We start from the raw sequence: 17,932 nt of genomic DNA, 5'->3' as shown, positions 1-17,932 counted from the left end.
TTATGGCCTCCATAGGTGTGTGTGTACATGTGTGTACATGCATGTATGTGTGCATGTGTGTACATATGTGTGCACATGTGTGTATACATGTAGACAGACATACACAAAAACAAAAATAAAGAAGCAGAGACCAAGCTAGCATGCATGCTGTCTCAGCATGTAACACTCTCTGCTATATCACGAAGCAACAAGAAGGCCCTTGCCCCCCGCCAGCAGACTCTGGTACAATAACCTCCAGAGTGATAGTGAGATGTTCTGCTACTTGGTTTTTTAAAAAATCTTGTCTATTCTCAAGTCTTTTATTATAGCAACAGACTGAGAGAAGGGTCTAAGCAAAAGGAAGAGGGGCTGAGCAAAATTCTCAAGACAGATGAGTTGGAAGAAAATATGTGTGTCTAGAAAGAAGGCTGGAGACACGAGCTATTGGGCAGATTTACACTGGAACAGAAACCCGGTCCCTGTAAGGAGAGAGGCAGCTGAGGCCCAATGGGTCAGAGTCAGGAGCAAGGATCAGAGCATTGTTAGGCAGAAGCAGGGCTGATTCCCCAACAATGGGGGTGGGAGCTGAGGGCGGGAAGGGGGCAGCGCACGAGTTAAGTTGTTTTTGCTAACAGTGAAGCTTTGAACTCTCGACTTTCATGGCTGATAAGTCTCTTCTAGATTGGTAAAGTGTGCACATGGCAGCTGGCAGCCTGGGCTCCACTGTGAGCAGCTGGAAGCATCAGGTGCCCCCGAGGAAGACACATCATTCAAAAGAGATGCACGGAACTAGGTGGCCTGGGCACTGCTGGACCCACTGTCCTGGTTCCATGACTCTGCTCTGAGAAGTTCTGAGGGAAGGAGACTGAAAGAGGGAACTGCTTATTTGGGGGACCATGGATCCTTTTTTTAAAAAAAACAAAAGCAAAACTTTTTATTGATTTTTGTGGATTTCACATCATGTATCCTGATGTCACTCATCTCCTCATCCCCTTGCTTCCCCCCTCTGCCCTTGCAGCCTGCCCTCCTGCCCCCCCAACCAAAACCCCAAAATTTAAAGGTAAGACAAAACAAACAAAAAACCAAGTAAAGCAAATCTTGGCATGGAAGCTGTAGTGTGGCCTGGTGAGTCACACAGCGCACCCTTTAGTCAATACAGCTTTACTTCTAAGTGTTCATTGCAGTGAGTCATTGATCTGGTTCGAGGCCTCTGGCTTCTACTACACCCTTGATACTGGGCCCTCACTGAGACGCCTCTTGGGCATCCTATTGTTGATTTGTGTCGTGGAGATCCTGCAGCTTTGGATTTGTGGGTTTGGGGGACCATGGATTCTATGCCCAATGCTGAACAGGCTTTTTTTTTTTGGCTACCCAAAAGTCATTCACCCCACACCCAGGATCTACCCTTCCCCCACTGAAAGGTTAGAGGAAGGGGTGAGACCCACTTTCTTTAATTGCAGAGATGGACAGGTGATCCGGGCCTAAGACAAATCAGGTCCTCGTGTTCTCATTGCCAGTGGCTGCTTGAGGGACCTGTCCCTGAGAAGCAACGGGCTTCTGTGTGAGCGTTTCAGCAGGAGAGCTAAGCTTCTCCATGCTGGCCTTGTACCTGCTTTCCTCTGCCCCTGTCTTCCTAATATAGAGGTCAGAGCTGTGCAGATGCAGCTCAGTGCTAGAGGGATTTAGTGCTAGCTCACTGGATCAAGACTCAGCAGACTAGGGATGGGTACTTAACACCTCACAGTTCCAGGAATCCTCACACTTAAACTCTCAGCCAGGGGCTGGGGAGATGGCCCAGCCAGTAAAGTACCTACTGTACAAGCAAGGGACCCGTGTGCGGCTCCCTAACCTCTACACGCAAGCAAGGTGTGGCAGCTCATTGCAGAGGTGTGAAGAGCCAAGTCCAGATCCTAGATCCCATGGGAGGCTGCATGGGCGTAGCAGCTCACCCATGATTCCAGCACTCAGAAGGTGGAGATGGGGAATCCTCAAGAGCAAACTCGCTAGACAGTCTAGCCATACAGAAACTCTGGGTTCAACTGAGAGACACTGCCTCACTGAATAAGATGGAAAGCAATGGAGGCTCCCAGGGCCAATCTTGGGCCTTCATACGCGTGTGAACGCATACGTGCATGCACACACAACACACATGCGAGGAAAAACTGAAGAGTACATTTAAAGTAATAATGGGAGAAAGCACAAAACCTCCTCATGGACCTCATTTAATTCACTGTTCAAAATCCAGGTGACACGGCTATCCTGAAGCGAGGGGAGAGACCGAATGACGAGTGTGCCCAAAGGGACTGAAACCAAGAGACAGAGAGAGCAACTGGGCACAGGGTTGGAACACTTGCAGTCTCTGGAGATGCTGTGCCCTGGGGTCTACCTGCTTTAATTGTTGTTGTTTATATTTATTTATTGTGTGCGGCGGGGGAAGGGGGAGTAGAGGTGCCACCGCTAGAGTGTGGCTGTCCGGTGGTAGTGTGAGGTCTGTTTTTCTCATGCTATAGTATAGCTTGGTGGAGGAGGATTGAGCCGGTTCATCAAACTGGCAGGAGGTGGCTTTACCAGTTGAACCTTCTCGACTGCCCATTGGGTGACATTTTCTACCATTGCAAGAAGCAGTGTCCTAGACGACACAGGGTTTTCTTTTCAATCGTAGATGAGGGTAGTGGCTCTCACTACATCCCCAAAAGGCGTTACAGGAGGAGAGAAGGTGCTGGGGGAAGGGACAAGAGCCAGCATCTAGCCACTTGAATGACAGGTCACCCAAGGGGTTCTGCCCTCTAGAGCCCCCTGTGAACAGGAAAGGCCTGCAGCCACAGAAGTCGGCACTAACTGGCACTCAGGAGATATCAGTTGAGTGGAAACCAGCAGGAAAGTTATAACAAATCATACTTTACATGCAAATTTTCAGGAATATTTTCAGGAAAATACTTAATGTGTGAACAGCTAATCTGCATTTTCATGTCCTGACAGATGGCCTATATTAACAGAGTTCTGGGGATAGTAGAAAGAAAGAAGAAAGAAAAGAAAAGAAAAAAGAAAGGAAGAAAGAGGAAAAAAGAAAAAAAAACCTACAAGTATTCACCGAGTGGGTGCTGTGAGCGAGGCTGCACAGGGCAGTGTGTTCTCCAATTATCTCGCTTACTGTTTAAAAAAACCCAACTTGGTGGCATTAAAAATGACCCCAAATATTGTCCAGAGGAAGAAAATGACCCTCAGGACTTGCATAGGTAAATAGAGCATATTTTCTTGGAAGATGGTTCTAGGTGCCAATGTCTGATGCTGCAGTCTCAAAATGAACCAGACACCAAGCGCATTAGCACCTGTGGGACTGGTGGTCAATGATGCAGTCCCCTCCCAGCCTGTAGCAAAATCAGAACTTCTCTGCTCAGGGCCCCGGAGTCTGCAATTCACGTCATCTTCTCAGAGGATGGAAGACCTGTACCTGGTGCAATCAGTTTGTGTGCCCATGGGTCTCACACTGAGCACAGCCCCATGGGAGGTGTCCTTTTAGGCTCAGAGGTTGAAGGAGGCCAGGGTCTGGTGATTTGGCATCACCTTTCTTGAGGTCAGGGTAGAGGTGAGGGCAATGTCACTGGGTTTTGCGTGGGAGCCTGGCTATGTCCACAGCTCCCTACCCAGACCTAATGTAGGTTGTAGCTGATGAACCTGGCAGGCTCCCAGGGCCTTGCTACTGTCTATATCGCAACAGTAGTAGAATTATGCACAGCTTATGTGATCCTGGAAGGTGTCATTTGGAAGGGCTATTGCTTAGTAGACTCTTGGCTATTAATCCTCCCCAAGGTGAAGATAACCACCCTACCTCTTGGAGCATTTGCACCTTCCCCAGGCCTCTCTCATATGTATCCCATCACAGGGCACCCTTCAGATACTTCTATGTCCACTTCTTTTAATGTGCCTTTTGGCTTGAGACTACGGGCTGAACTTCCCTCTGCCACCTTCCTCAGGAAGGCATCTTCCCCAGTCCCCAGCCATGGGACTCCGCACACTTGATCTTGGGGCTAGAGTCAGTTTTCTCAGCATATTTGTGTCCCAATGCCCTGACTATAATAATTGGCCCATGGGTGGACAGTGACCTCAGCATTCTTGTTGAAGCGACCTTCACGACTTTCACTGGGAATCTGCAGTCACAGATTCCCTTTGGAGACAAGGATTAAGGAAACATGTGGTCCCAGGCACTCTGGGCAGGCTTCCTATGGCTTCCCAAGGACAGTGTGGTCAAACATGGGGCTAACAGGAAGAAACAGCCAAAACTGAGGTCAGAAAAACTAAGGCCTGAGGGTGTCTTTGAGGCTTTGCTAAATATTTTCCCAAAGTCTTATTCACTCCTGAACAGAGCAAAGTTACATACCCACAAATACAAATGTTTGTTTTGCTAGAAATCAGTTTGACTCAGAGTTTTGTTACCTGGTACTAAATATGTCATAAGACACACACACACTGTGATGTACCCCATCATCTCTGACCTCTCTTCTCCCCGCCACTCAACGGGAACCAAACACTCCATAACTCCCTATAAAGCAGACGGAGCCAGGTGGTAGGGTTATCTGGATTCATGGCTTGCTTAGACTCCATGCTTGAAGAATATTGATTAATGGATCAATGTCAGTCCGGAGGAAGCCCTGTCCTGTTCAACACTTTAATCAATGACTTGGATGACATGGGAGACACGGTTAGCAAGTCTCAGATGACAAGAATGGAGGAAACACTAATATGACAGACGGTGGAATCAGGATTTAAAATTATTTTGACTGAATGAAACAGTATTAAGGAGAAATACAAACTCATGCATTTAGGCTCCAAAGATCAATATGCATAAGCAGGGTGCTGGGGAGACCCGGCTCAGCAGGCTCAAAAGATCAATCTGTATAAGCAGGGTGCTGGGGAGACCCGGCTCGTCAGTTATCATAACATCAAAGAACTTGAAGTTGACCACACAGGCTCACATGGAGTTAAATCCTGGGGCAATTAGTAGCAGTTATTTAGGTTCCAAAGATTTATTAAGTGGCTTGGAAAAGAAAGACTAAGTTTGCCCCCACTTCCCTGGTAGGACAAAGAAGACTTGTCTAGGAAATAGTTTCTGGATCCTAACGCTTCCGATAGCAGAATAAGCTACACCCCAAACTTGTGAATGTTAACTAATGGCATCAGGGTGTAACAGACAAGACTCCATTGTGGGGATTTCCTTAGTTAAAGTTCAGACTTTTAAAGTGATTCAAGGCAATGCACACACACAGCAGCATCCCGAGAAAACCATGAGGGGAGGAAGCAGCCCAGCCCAACACCCAGGAAAGGTTGCTGCCATCTACTACAGAGGGGCCTCATCTCCAAGCACACCCCAGACTCCACCTGTGCTTGGGGCTCCCAGCCCCATCCTGTCTTCTTGTCTGTATTGTGCCTCCTCCTCTGCCCTCTTCTTCCCGCCTCATCTGGCATCCCATGCCTATGCCTGCCTCTGGATACAGCCCTCTCCAGATGTGGCTCCCTTTGCCGACTCCCCTCTCTTGTCTTCCTCAGGAAGCGGCTCACAGTCAAAACATGCCTTAACCAGACTCCTTCCCTATGGCTGCCCTTTGACCCCCCCCATTCCTTCCTGGGTCTCTGCAGGCCCCTGGAGCCAGTCTTACGGGCTCTTTACTTTCGTCTGAACACCCCATTTTACTTGCTAGCCCAGAGAGATGGCGAAGGTGCGTGTGACTTTATTTTATCTTACAAACTTAGAACATGATTTTAACAAGTCATTAAGGCGACATTTCACCGAATCCACAGTTGTGTGGATGTGCACGGACACCCGGACCCCGCCGTACTCACGTGCTTCTCCATGAAGAGGTCCACCTCTTTCAGAAGCCTCTCTTGGCAGTCAGGGTGGGTTGCCAGCAGGTAGGTGACGAAGGAAAGTGTGTTAGTGATGAACTCATGGCCAGCGATGAGGAAGAGGAAGGCCTGGCCCACAATTTCATCCGTGGTTAAAGGCTTAGACATGGATGTAGGGCAGCTTCTTTGGGGAGGGTCCACTGTGCACTTGGCAGAGGACAGGGCTTCTGTGACCATGTCAAAGTCTTCCACTCCCACAGAGTGTGTGGAGTGCCGGGCATCCAGCACCATCTGTAGGAAGTCTCTCCGCCTCTGAGGACAGGAGAGGAAAAGGCACATTAGAATCACGGAATGAGGCTGGAGGACCAGGGAGGAGACTCCTGGGTGGAGTTTCTGAACAGCTCGGGAGGAGCAGGTTCTTGTCACTGGGTTATCTGAGATGGTGAGAGCCTGGTGGTCACCAGACCGATTCTCCAGTGGAAGATGAGGCTATTGTCCTCTTTGTCATTGTATAGACTTACGGAGCTACTGTGGGACAATTTAACATACGCAGTGTGTGATGGCGAGAGCAGTCTTTCCATATCATGTATGTGCTGTGTAGGTCTGGAATCTTCAAACTCTCCTTTTGGAGTTGTTACAGAACAGCCACACCTAGCCATGAATGTAGTTTCCCCGCTGAGCTGGAGAACACCAGAACTTGGTCCTCTTACTCATCAGGGTTTGGGTACCCAACCATCTCATTTCCCTCCCTCCCCTCCCCAGCCTCCAGTGACAATCATTTTCTATTTCTGGGATCAGATTTTCAGATCCCACAGGCCCAACAAGCATTCTGTGTTTGTCTTTCTGTTCCTGGCTTCTTGCACTTAACATAACGTCCTCCCGTTTCTATCCATGTAGCTGAAAACCAATAGATCCCACGCTTTTATAAGGTCAAATAGTATTCTGTTGTGTTTATGTCTCAGGCTCCCTTCGCCTATTCGGGATGAGGCCATTTCAGCCAGGCTGATTCCTACCCCACCCCCAAGTGTGCTTAAAATAAAGCAAATTTTGGAGCAGCAGATACAGTGGGATCTCATTCCCTAAAAACAGTAAGTGTACAATCTAGAGAAGTATGTGCATCTTTCATGTGTAGTAACATCGGCCACGACTGATCCCTAGAGCAAAAGGAGGTGGGAAAGCCAAGGTCTTTTAGTTCTGATTAGCACATTCTACAGTTTGTACTACTGGCTGAATTTCCAGTGAGAAAACACCTGATAGATTTAAATCAGAGCACATGTCTACAGTTTACCATGCAAGGACATAGTGGACAGCTATAAGTTTTCTCCTACAGTAGACAGTCAACAGGACAAGATGGCGGCATGTAGCAGGGAGCCAGCTTGTCTTCAAAGTCCCCAGACTTGGTAGCCTGCTTCCTATGTTATCCTTTTTTTCTCTCCAGTAATCCTCAATCTCCTTTGAGTGGTAAAAGGCTCCTTATCATTTCCCCCACCTTCCTTATCAGTAATTTGCATATCCTTTACATTTTAACCACCACTAATTCTGACCACGGAGTGTTTGCCCACTGCTCTGGCATTCACGAAGGGTGTTCCCAGCAGTCCTTTCTTCAAAATGGCTTTTTTTTTTTTAAAAAAAAAAATAATGAATAACAACCAGGATGTTGCTCCTTTCTGGTTTATGGGATTAAAACAGCAAGAGGAGAGTATCAAAACTTCCAACAGGAAAATATTATAATTTCAAAGGACTTCCCTAGTTGTGTGGTGTTTTCTCAACTCGTTGGCTTCTGAACCCCTGTTGCATGAATAATCTATGCCCCACACCTCGGCATGTAATTCCACCTTTTAACTTTGTTGGCATTTCACGTGTGGCTACTTTTTCTGCTCCGTGAGATGCAAAGCAACCCCAGGGTGAGACCCTCCCCTTTCCCCCACCTGGGCCAAGTGTTATGCTGAGCACATATTAAACACACAATAGAACCTTCTTCAAAACAGAATGTAAGGCAACAGATGCCCTCAGGGATGGGAGCAGTGGGTTTGTTTTCAACTGTTCAGCTGCTGTTGGGGCAGAAAGCCTTTGCTGATGAACAGGTAGGGACCATCAAAGGTGTCTGCTGGGAGCCTGGCAGGGCTCACCACTAAAGGTGAACTAAAGGCCAAGGAGTCAAGGTCTCCACTTCTCACCAGGCTGTTCCCACTTTAATAGCAGAGGAAATGGCTAAGCCTGGGCTTCCTCACTGTTCCCTGACCCTGCTTATTTTGCTGTCCTGTTATTGGCCAACATCCGGGTGGCTGTTGTGGTCCCGCATGTCACAGGGGGCAGAATAAGATCGCACAGGGGAACATGACACCTGAGGCTCCCTGGGTGCCTGGATGCGACCAGAGAAACCAAGTGTGTTCCTAGTCCCTGCGGCTTGGCTGTCGCTTTTCTTGGGCGGAACCCGAGTGACGGCAGGGCAGCTCGCTGCAATAGCCACACCATGTCTTTCTCTAGAAGCAGCATGGTAGCTGGCATTTCCCCCTCTTATCCAAGCCCAGCCAGACTGCAAAAAGGGCTGGTGAAGTCTTGCAGAAATCTGTCTTAACTGCCAGCTGATGAGGCCAGGGGAAAGGGCCTCTCTCCAGGGCCCACGAGCTAGAGAGGAACATTAGTGCAGATGGGATTCTTCCACTCCCACGGCAGCACGGAGGCCATGTGAAAGCTGCCCATTTAGAATGGAAACAGGGCTGGTTTACGGTTATATCCAAGAAAAATACATGCCCTGATAGATGTAGGTGTCTAATCCGCCCATCGGCTAGAGCTTAGAAAAATATTTACCTTTTAACATCTGTGCAGCATTTTCGCTGTGCAAACACACATCTGTTTGATGGAATGTATACAGAGTTCAGATGGGTTCTAAGTGAGTTTTCTTAGTAACTGTATAGCTCTGTCTTGACACGGGCAGCCCTGGATTTGTGGTTGGGAGGTTTTTCTCAGATCAACTCATTGTTTGAAACAAATAGCTGTAAAGTTTATGGAAGGAAAAGCTTGAGGCAATCCCAGTAATTGGCTCTTTAATAACCTCTCACCTCTTAGTCACTCAGTGCAACGGTTTCTGAATTTTCAGCCTGGTTCTACAGCCAGTAGGTTTCAGGCTTGCGTGCAAGTGCATGTGTGTGGGTGCATGTAGCTATGTGTGACTGTGTGTGTGGGCTATGTGTGTCTGTGTGTGTGGTGTGTGTGTGTGCTGTGTGTGTCTTTGTGTGTCTGTGTGTGTGTCTTTGTGTGTCTGTGTGTGTATGACTCTGTGTGTGTGTATGTCTGTGTGTGTGCGTGTGGCAGTGTGTGTGTGACTATGTGTGTGGTGTGTGTGTGGCATGTGTGTGTCTGTGTGTGTGCTATGTGTGTATGTATGGCTGTGTGTGGCTGTGTGTCTTTGTGTGGTTGTGTGTGTGCTGTATGTGTGTGGCAGTGTGTGTGACTGTGTGTGTATGTGTCTGTGTGTATGTATGGCTATGTGTGTGCTGTGTGTGTGTGTCTGTGTGTATATGTGTGTCTATGTCTGTGTGTCTGTGGTTGTGTGTGTGTATGGCTGTGTGTGTGCCTGTGTGTGTATATGTGTGTGTTTATGTCTGTGTGTCTATGGTTGTGTGTGTGTCTCTGTGTGTCTGTGTGTATGGTTGTGTGTGTGTATCTCTCTGTGTGTGTATGTCTGTGTGTGTGTGTATGGCTGTGTGTGTGTATGTCTGTGTGTGTGTATGGCTGTGTGTGTGTATGTCTCTGTGTGTGTGTATGGCTGTGTGTGTGTATGGCTGTGTGTGTGTGTGTATGGTTGTGTGTGTGTATGTCTGTGTGTGTGTATGTCTGTGTGTGTGTATGGCTGTGTGTGTGTATGGCTGTGTGTGTGTATGGCTGTGTGTGTGTATGGCTGTGTGTGTGTATGGCTGTGTGTGTATGGCTGTGTGTGTATGGCTGTGTGTGTGTGTGTATGGCTGTGTGTGTGTATGGCTGTGTGTGTGTATGGCTGTGTGTGTATGGCTGTGTGTGTGTATGGCTGTGTGTGTATGGCTGTGTGTGTGTATGGCTGTGTGTGTATGGCTGTGTGTGTGTATGGCTGTGTGTGTGTGTGTGTATGGCTGTGTGTGTGTATGTCTGTGTATGTGTGTATGGCTGTGTGTGTGTGTGTGTATGGCTGTGTGTGTGTATGGCTGTGTGTGTGTATGTCTGTGTATGTGTGTATGGCTGTGTGTGTGTGTGTGTATGGCTGTGTGTGTGTGTATGGTTGTGTGTGTGTCTGTGTGTATGGTTGTGTGTGTGTATCTCTGTGTGTGTCTTTCTGTGTGTGTATGTCTGTGTGTGTGTATGGCTGTGTGTGTGTATGGCTGTGTGTGTGTGTGTGTATGGTTGTGTGTGTGTGTGTATGGTTGTGTGTGTGTATGGTTGTGTGTGTGTATGGTTGTGTGTGTGTGTATGGCTGTGTGTGTGTGTGTATGGCTGTGTGTGTGTGTATGTCTGTGTGTGTGTGTGTGTATGGTTGTGTGTGTGTGTGTGTATGGCTGTGTGTGTGTGTGTATGGTTGTGTGTGTGTGTGTGTATGGCTGTGTGTGTGTGTATGGTTGTGTGTGTGTATGGCTGTGTGTGTGTATGGCTGTGTGTGTGTATGGCTGTGTGTGTGTGTGTATGGCTGTGTGTGTGTGTGTATGGTTGTGTGTGTGTGTTTGTATGGTTGTGTGTATGGCTGTGTGTGTGTGTGTGTATGGCTGTGTGTGTGTATGGCTGTGTGTGTGTATGGCTGTGTGTGTGTGTGTGTGTGTGTATGGTTGTGTGTGTGTAAGCTCTCATAGCGCAGCCCTTTGCAGCAATCATGAAGTTTGAAAATGGTTCTTTATTTCTTGTCCTTTAGGCTTTTTCCTCACAGCCCAGAAACATACATTTGAATGAAGCTGTCCTGTCTTTTCTGTCTGCTTCCTAGTGGGGCCAGATAGACCAGCTGGCCCATTTTCCCCCACCTCTAAGGGCATTCAAGTGGAGCTGATGGTGGTGTGGGCCAAGAGGTTGAGAGCTTGTATATACGTCCCCACACCTTTCCGATGCAGAGAAAAGTTGCTACACCGTCCCCAGGGCATGTAGCTGAGTAGGACAGGCTGCTGCCCAAGGCTGCTAAGTGCATCAAACTACTAATTGACTTGGATTTTATTCTAGGCCAATGCCTTAACCATCAGGCCTCATGAATCCCTCTGAGCCACTGTCTTTGAGAAAACCCTTTTAAAGCTCCATCTTGCTCAAGGCAGCGAAGGAAAAGCCCTTTTAGCCCATTTTTTTCATTTTCGTAACTGTCTTTAATGCAATGAATCCCTTAATGGACATCTCTACCACGGGCAGGAGCATCTCCTGATGGTGAAAGATGCTCTCTCACACCAACAACGGCATTCCACTTAGAGTCAAGTCCGACCAACATTTACTTATCCTTGCTATGTGCCAAGCAGAGGGTAAGCCTGCAAGGGAAAGAGGAAACCCGGGAAACGTGCTAAACTGAGCAGGGGCGTCAACCACAAATTTTCTAGCAAGAATCTTCGTGTTGAAAGATTGATTGACAGTTGCCCAAACGTCTTGCTAATATTTATGCTATTCATGCTATGAATCCTCATCTTGCTATTTTTCAGCAGAAAGACTATGCTCATGAAAATTGCATGAGGCCCTTACTTACGAAATTTGGGAGTGGGTGGGGCTACTGCAACCTGTGCTTGGGGTAATGTCTAGATGGTGTGAGACAGTTCAGGGGCTGGCATTCATCCTACGGTTCAAACCAGGGATAGGCACATTGATAGGAACCTCTCCCTACTGTTCTTCCCTTCCCTGCTTCCTATCGCTTTCCACTGGCCCCGGAAAGCTCAGAACGGGAGACTCTTAAAGGACAGCCCCTTGTGATGTGAGGGGCTGGGAGGGTGGAGAAAGAAAAGAGAGAGCGATGCCAAATTAGGCTCCATTCTGTTTCCAGGCTGTGTCCTATTAAAATAGTTACCTCTTCTGATGCTTGCTGGTCCCGTAAGGCAATCACATTCCTAATGAGTTTGTTAAAGAAGCCATTCAGTTCATCTCGGTTCTTATTGGGCAGAATCCGGGCCAATGGGACCATTATGGATGGAAATGATACTTGAAAGAGAAAAACAAGAGTGGCGTTGACGGGGGAACAATAATGAGCCGGGGCTATTAGACTCCTGTTACTAAGAAGCAAGTGCCAGTCTTGAACTGGTGTCCTTGGGAGCCCGTCTTCCCAGCAGACTCAGCGTTGCTCATAGCAGGGCTCGAGCTGACTTGAGCTCTGCCCTGTGTCCCGTTCCCCACGCATGGTAAGCCCTCTCTGAATGCTTGTGCAATAAAGTCAGTCCTCCTGTGCGCCTGGCCTTGCAAACCCAATTTCACACTTAGCAATGGCTATCTCCAATCTCAGATGGGGTGGGGGACAGAATAGGGGACCGACAGTGTGTCAAGATTTAACAAGAAGGTAGAGTACATCAACTTTATTAACTTTCTGGCCATTCGTATTTGCCTTTCTCTGGAATCAGTGTCCCCGCAGCAGTTACTGGAATTGTCCTTGAGACATGCTGCTGCAGCTGTTGGCAGGGACATGGTTCCATCTGCTGTGGGCACTCCCTGTCTTGCAGCATTGCAGCCTGGGTACTGAGGGCAGGGTTCCCTGGATCAAGACGGGATTTCGAGTGAGGAGATAAGAAAACAAAACAGAAAGCCATAGGAAATGAGAGACTTGGGGTTCTAGTGTTGGCTGTAGTAAATAGGGGCGGCGGGGCTGCGTCCCCAGCACCCCGGCTGCCTGGCTAGCTTATGCCTGAAATAACAACACACAAACTGTATTCATTTAATCACTGCTTGGCCCATTTCTATCTAGCCTCTTCTAGGCTAATTCTCACATATTAATTTAGCCCATTTCTAATCATCTGTGTTGCGCCCCTAGGTGCGCTTACCGGGAAGATTCTAGCCTATGTCTGTCCTGGGTCGGAGCTTCATCGCATGCGTCTGCCTGGGAGCTGGGAGCATGGTGTCCCTCTGAGGCGTCTGCTCCGAGAGGAGAGCTGTGGAGTCTGAGCTCACTTCCTCTTCCGCCCAGCGTTCTGTTCTGTTTACTTCTCCCACCTATCTTCTAACCAATGAGGGCCAAGCAGTTTCTTTTCATTTAACCAATGACCTTCCTCCATCACTTGGCTTTGCCTTCCTATGCACCAGTTTTCTGGTCCTGGTGCTACAGAGCCAGGATTACCTGTGTTGGTGGCAAGTCACCAGGAAGACAGGGTCTTTGCAAGTCAACTCTCAGAGACTCCCAAGGAACCTTTCCTAGCGTGTGCCTGGGGGAACTTTACCCTGCAAGTTTTTCCATGAATTAGAGTCTGGTCTCACCACCCTGGGTAGGGGATGCACTCACAGATTAAAGCCAGGAGGGGCCTGGGGATACTGAAGGCAAAGAAACGCCGGCAGTGTTGTACGAACGGGTCTTCTGGAGCATTCTGGGAGTCCACCTGGGTGCCGAAAGCCACACTGGCCACCACGTTTGTGGTGTAACAGCAGTAACACCTGTGGGGAGAGAGAGAGAGAGAGAGAGAGAGAGAGAGAGAGAGAGAGAGAGGATGGCATTTGAAAGATACCGCATTGGCCTTCCCAGAGTGCACCCCTCATGGTCTGCATGGCTGGTCTAAGCACCACAGAGGGACTTCCAGCAGAGCTGAGCTGGGCAGTGGGAGGGAGGCTTCCTGCAGCAGCAGTGGACGAGGGGAAGCCTTACCAAGGAGCAACGGGAGAGAAGATGAGGGCATCACTGACTCAAGCCTTAGGCCTGAGTTGAAGACCAAGGTGCATACCTTCCAGGGGAGGGGGCCTTCCTGTGCGGAGGGAAATAGGAGCCCCTAAACCTAGGGGCTTTCACCCCATGCATGCAGAGCTCTTCTTAGAATTAATTGACACTTGTCAAACGGGCATTGATGAATGACTCCAATTAGCCCATTACTCCCTGCCCGTTCCCTTCTAATGATTTGGAAGACTTTTGTTTTGGTTTCTTTCCCTCCCTCCCCCTTCCCCTCCCTTGTTTAGACATCTGTAACCCTGGCTAGTCTTTGCCTTCTCTGCGCTGGGACTAAGGCGTATTCCACTATGCCTGGTGACTTTGCAGCTTTTGAAAGTGCGGGAAACAAAGCGAACAAAAACAAGGGTTCTTCTCACTAGAGTGGGGTAGCAGAAAACTCTGGGCAGGCTTTCAGGATCTACTTATATTATTACCGAAAACACACATTGCCTTTTCCAAACAAACAAAAGGAACTGTGTCTTCCAGTGGCCATAGAAAATTTAACCTCAGGATAGGAGGCCTTTCCCTCCCAAAGGCCGTTTTAGACTAGCATTATTCTTTCATAAAATGTTATGTATTTATTGTTATTGTGTACGTTTGTGCATGGTGTGTGTGTGTGTGTGTGTGTATGCGTGTGTGTGCATGGCGGGGCACGGTGCCACAGTGCACATCATATGTGAAGGCCAGAGGACAACTTTGTGGAGTCGGTTTTTCCCTTCCACCTCCCACCCTGTCATCTCTGTCATTGGCACATCGAAACTGCACGTATTTGTGTGGGGTCAGGTGGCCTCTTCCTCTGTGTGGTTTTTGAGGATCAAACTTGGATCACTAAGCTTTCCCAGCTTCCCTTGACCTCTGGGCCACCTCACCAGTCCTTAGAAGAGGGAAACAGATCCCATTATAAACGGTTGTGAGCCACCATGAGTTGCTGGGAACTGAACTCAGGACCTCTGGAACAGCTGCCAATGCTCTCAGTTGCTGAACCATCTCTCCAGCTCCCTTTCCCTTTTCTTTCAGGCATTGCCATCTTAAGGTCTTTTGAAGGAGGATAATAGCTGGGTTATTAATATTCCTCTATAATTATAACGTCTGTGTTTGTCATGGATACAGACACACTTAGATTCTCTTCTGCACGAGTTCGGCAGTCACCGGCGTGTCAGTGGAGAATGAATGTCGTGACTTGATGACTCTAAAATTTTGACTGCTCTTAATGAAAACATTCCTACGATCGATCACAGATTTCCCTACTGAGGCAATAACTACGCACGACTCCGGAAGGCATTTCCGCCAGCCCCTCATACTTAATGATCCCAGGATTGAACAGCGATTTGCTTTGCTAGCCGAGAAGGCCACCTTATCTTCCTCCACCTTCTGCGCAATCTGAGAGAGTATGGAGGAGAAGCTCCATCAACAGTTCGGCACCACGGAAATGCTGGCGTCAACTACATTGTGATTTTATTAGCGGTGATAATTCTGAGTCAGCTGGGGCTGATCTGCAGCCATCCTGGTCCCAGGCTGCTGCCAGCCATGGTTTAACATAAAGCATCTAAAGGCTGCTAGGAGAAAAGTCAGTCACTTGAATTGCCAGCTGTATATACTTAACACCGCCCTCCTGCCTGCCACAGAGCTGTGGCTGCCATGCATAAATGATCCACTACTTATTTATTTATTAATCCAGTTAGCTCAACTGAGAACTGAAACCAGGGCCTTGCACGTGCTAGGCGAACACTCTATTCTATTGAACTATACATTGAACCATCACCCACTTTTTTTATTTATTTATAATTTTTAGAGATTTAGTTATTTGTTTTATGTGCATATGTGTTTGCTTGAGTGTATGTATGTATACTATTGCATGCCTGCATTGTTCATGGAGGTCAGAAGGCATTGGATGCCCGGAACAGAAGTTACAGACAGATGTGAGCCACTTGACGTGAAAGAGAGGAATTGGACCCAGGTCTTCTGGAAGAGCAACAAGTGCTTTTAACTGCAGAGCCATCTCTCCATTTCCTTAGCTTTTTATTTTGAGATAGGGTTTCACTAAGTTGTCCAGGCAGGCCTTGAACTTGTGATCTTCCTGCCTTCGTTTCCTGAGCAGGGCAGATCATATGCCTTACTTACTTTATTATAATTTTAATTTTTTTTTGATGCAGGGTCGCAGGTATCCCAGGCGGGCCTTGAATTCCCCATGTAGCCAGTATCCAGAATATGCAGCTACAGGTGTGTAGTAACACGCCAGGTTTCTTGGGGTGTTGGGAGTTAATCCCAGGGCTTTGAACATCCCAAGCAAACATTCTACCAACTGAACTATAGCCTCAACCTCATGACTCACTTTTTTCAGTCCAGGTCTCACTGTGCAGCCATTGCCTGAAACTCACTATGTAGACCAGGCTACCTTCAAACTGACAGAGACCTACTTGTTCCTGACTCCCAAGTGCTGGGATGAAAATCGTGTGCCACCACAGCTGGCCTCACAATCTTTCTTGATGTGAGAGATCAGGAACTTTCCCCAAAGTCCCTGCCTTTTCTGCCCTGGCATGTCTCGCCCATCATGTCCACGGAGGCAGAGGATAGGTCTGTTCAGGGACTAAGCACTGCCTGTTTGGATTTTCCTCAGCAGGCGGCATCCCTGGCTCCAGTTGCTTCGTGCCATGGTTTAAGCAGGATTTTTCATTAACCAGCCCATCTGTGCCGTTGGGAATGCCTGGCAATTCCAGCTTCTTACTCCCAAGATAACTGTCCAGCAATTATGCACATCACAAGAGCCAGCTACTCAGGGCTATGACTCCTCGGGTCCTTACCTCTGGATGTTGAATGTGTCTCTGGATGCCGCATAGTGTTCTAGGTGAGTCAGGAGACGTTCACAGGCTTGGCTGACGAGAGGTGTCATCTGACGACAGATAGCAGAGGTGTAATTAGGGCATCATGCTTCAATCGGCTGCAGATGATGGACAAGGTTACACGCAGTACTTTCTAGAAAAACAGACTGTACTTCAAAGGTACTTTTCGTGAGGCTAGTACCCACAATATCTGTAAATACAGTGTCTATAAATACCTATTTAAAGCTTAAGCTAGCTTTCTGTGGCAGAAACACCAAAGAAGAAAGGCTCAAAAGTAAATCTCGTGAAATGATTATGAAAGTGATCACTAAGTGTTTAGACAAAACTTCAAATCAGCGCTCGGCTTACTGACATGTGGTTAGTATTAGCGAGCAAGCAGACCACACTCCGTACGTCCTGGCCCTGAACTGCCCCAACCCTGTGCATGCTTGCTCCAGTGAAGCTTTCAGATCTCCCACCAGAACACAGAACACTATCATCCAGAGGAGCTCAGGGTCAGCCGTTCCAACTTCTTAATTAACCCAGAAGTTATCTGGATGATATTTCTGAGAGATGGTTTCTCATTTGTGTTTCAGCTGCTTGAGCCTTTCTTCCAAGATAGGGTAACTCAACCTGCACAAAGCAATTGTTGGCTTCTTAATATTAAAATACTTGATTGGGGACAACTTCTATCACCAAGAGAAAGGTCTAGAGAGCTGCGCTGTGCACACCTATGCAGTGCCGGCTGTTAGATTGCAGGTTTGGCTGCCCATCACTTTGACTTCCAACAGATCAGATGGGTAGAATTCCTTATGGTCTTTTACCCTCTGCTGTATATTTGAGAGGCCACGCTTGAACTGTCAAGGGGGATCATTTGAACTGACGCACATTCTAGAATAGCATCATAGCTGAGGCAACATGCTATTGTAGGGTCTTCTGCACATTTATGGAAATCATACTTTGAAATTGTGCCTAACGTTTAGTTTTCATTATTATTCTTAAGAAACTTTAAAGCTGTGTTTCAATTTTAAAAAATTGGGGTTTATTTTATTTTATGTGCATGGGTGTTTTGCCTGTGTGTATGTGCACCACATGCCTGCCTGGTCCTGCAGAGGCCAGAAGAGGGCAGCAGATCCCCTGGAACTGGAGTACGGGAGGTTGTAAGCCACACAACATAGGCACAGGTAACTAAGGTTGGGCTCTCTATAAGAGCAATACACTCTCTTAACTCTAGGCCACCTCTCCAGCACCTGGCTGTCATTGTTTTGATGCTTGACTATGAAGTGCCTGAAGTCAGGGGAGGTTTCTGTCTGATTTATTTATTTATTTATTTATATTTCTAGAACCTACAACAGAACCTGGCAATGCAGTTCTGTGTTGGATGGATGGATGGGCAGATAGATGATTCCCAATGATTATGCAGTATCTGCTTTTTGCTCTTTAAATCTTAAGATATTGGGGAAAACTC

The 17,932-nt window shown here is 47.7% G+C and overlaps 1 protein-coding gene across 1 annotated transcript in view; it reads right to left on the bottom strand.

The window, feature by feature from the left end:
- The window catches only part of Tbxas1 (thromboxane A synthase 1), a 164,755-nt gene that overhangs the window by 43,331 nt on the left and 103,492 nt on the right, over positions 1–17,932 (bottom strand). The window contains exons 6-9 of the mRNA XM_041675654.1: positions 16,447–16,535; positions 13,232–13,380; positions 11,816–11,946; positions 5,818–6,132 (exon numbers count right to left, since the gene is read on the bottom strand). Coding sequence (XP_041531588.1) covers positions 5,818–6,132; positions 11,816–11,946; positions 13,232–13,380; positions 16,447–16,535 — 684 coding nt within the window. The remainder of the gene's footprint in view (positions 1–5,817; positions 6,133–11,815; positions 11,947–13,231; positions 13,381–16,446; positions 16,536–17,932) is intronic.

The sequence above is a fragment of the Microtus oregoni genome, unplaced genomic scaffold (assembly GCF_018167655.1).
Source record: "Microtus oregoni isolate MIOR12 unplaced genomic scaffold, Mior012 000026F_ref0000081, whole genome shotgun sequence".
Classification (NCBI taxonomy): Eukaryota; Metazoa; Chordata; class Mammalia; order Rodentia; family Cricetidae; genus Microtus; species Microtus oregoni.
This window is presented reverse-complemented; position numbering and strand designations above follow the sequence as displayed.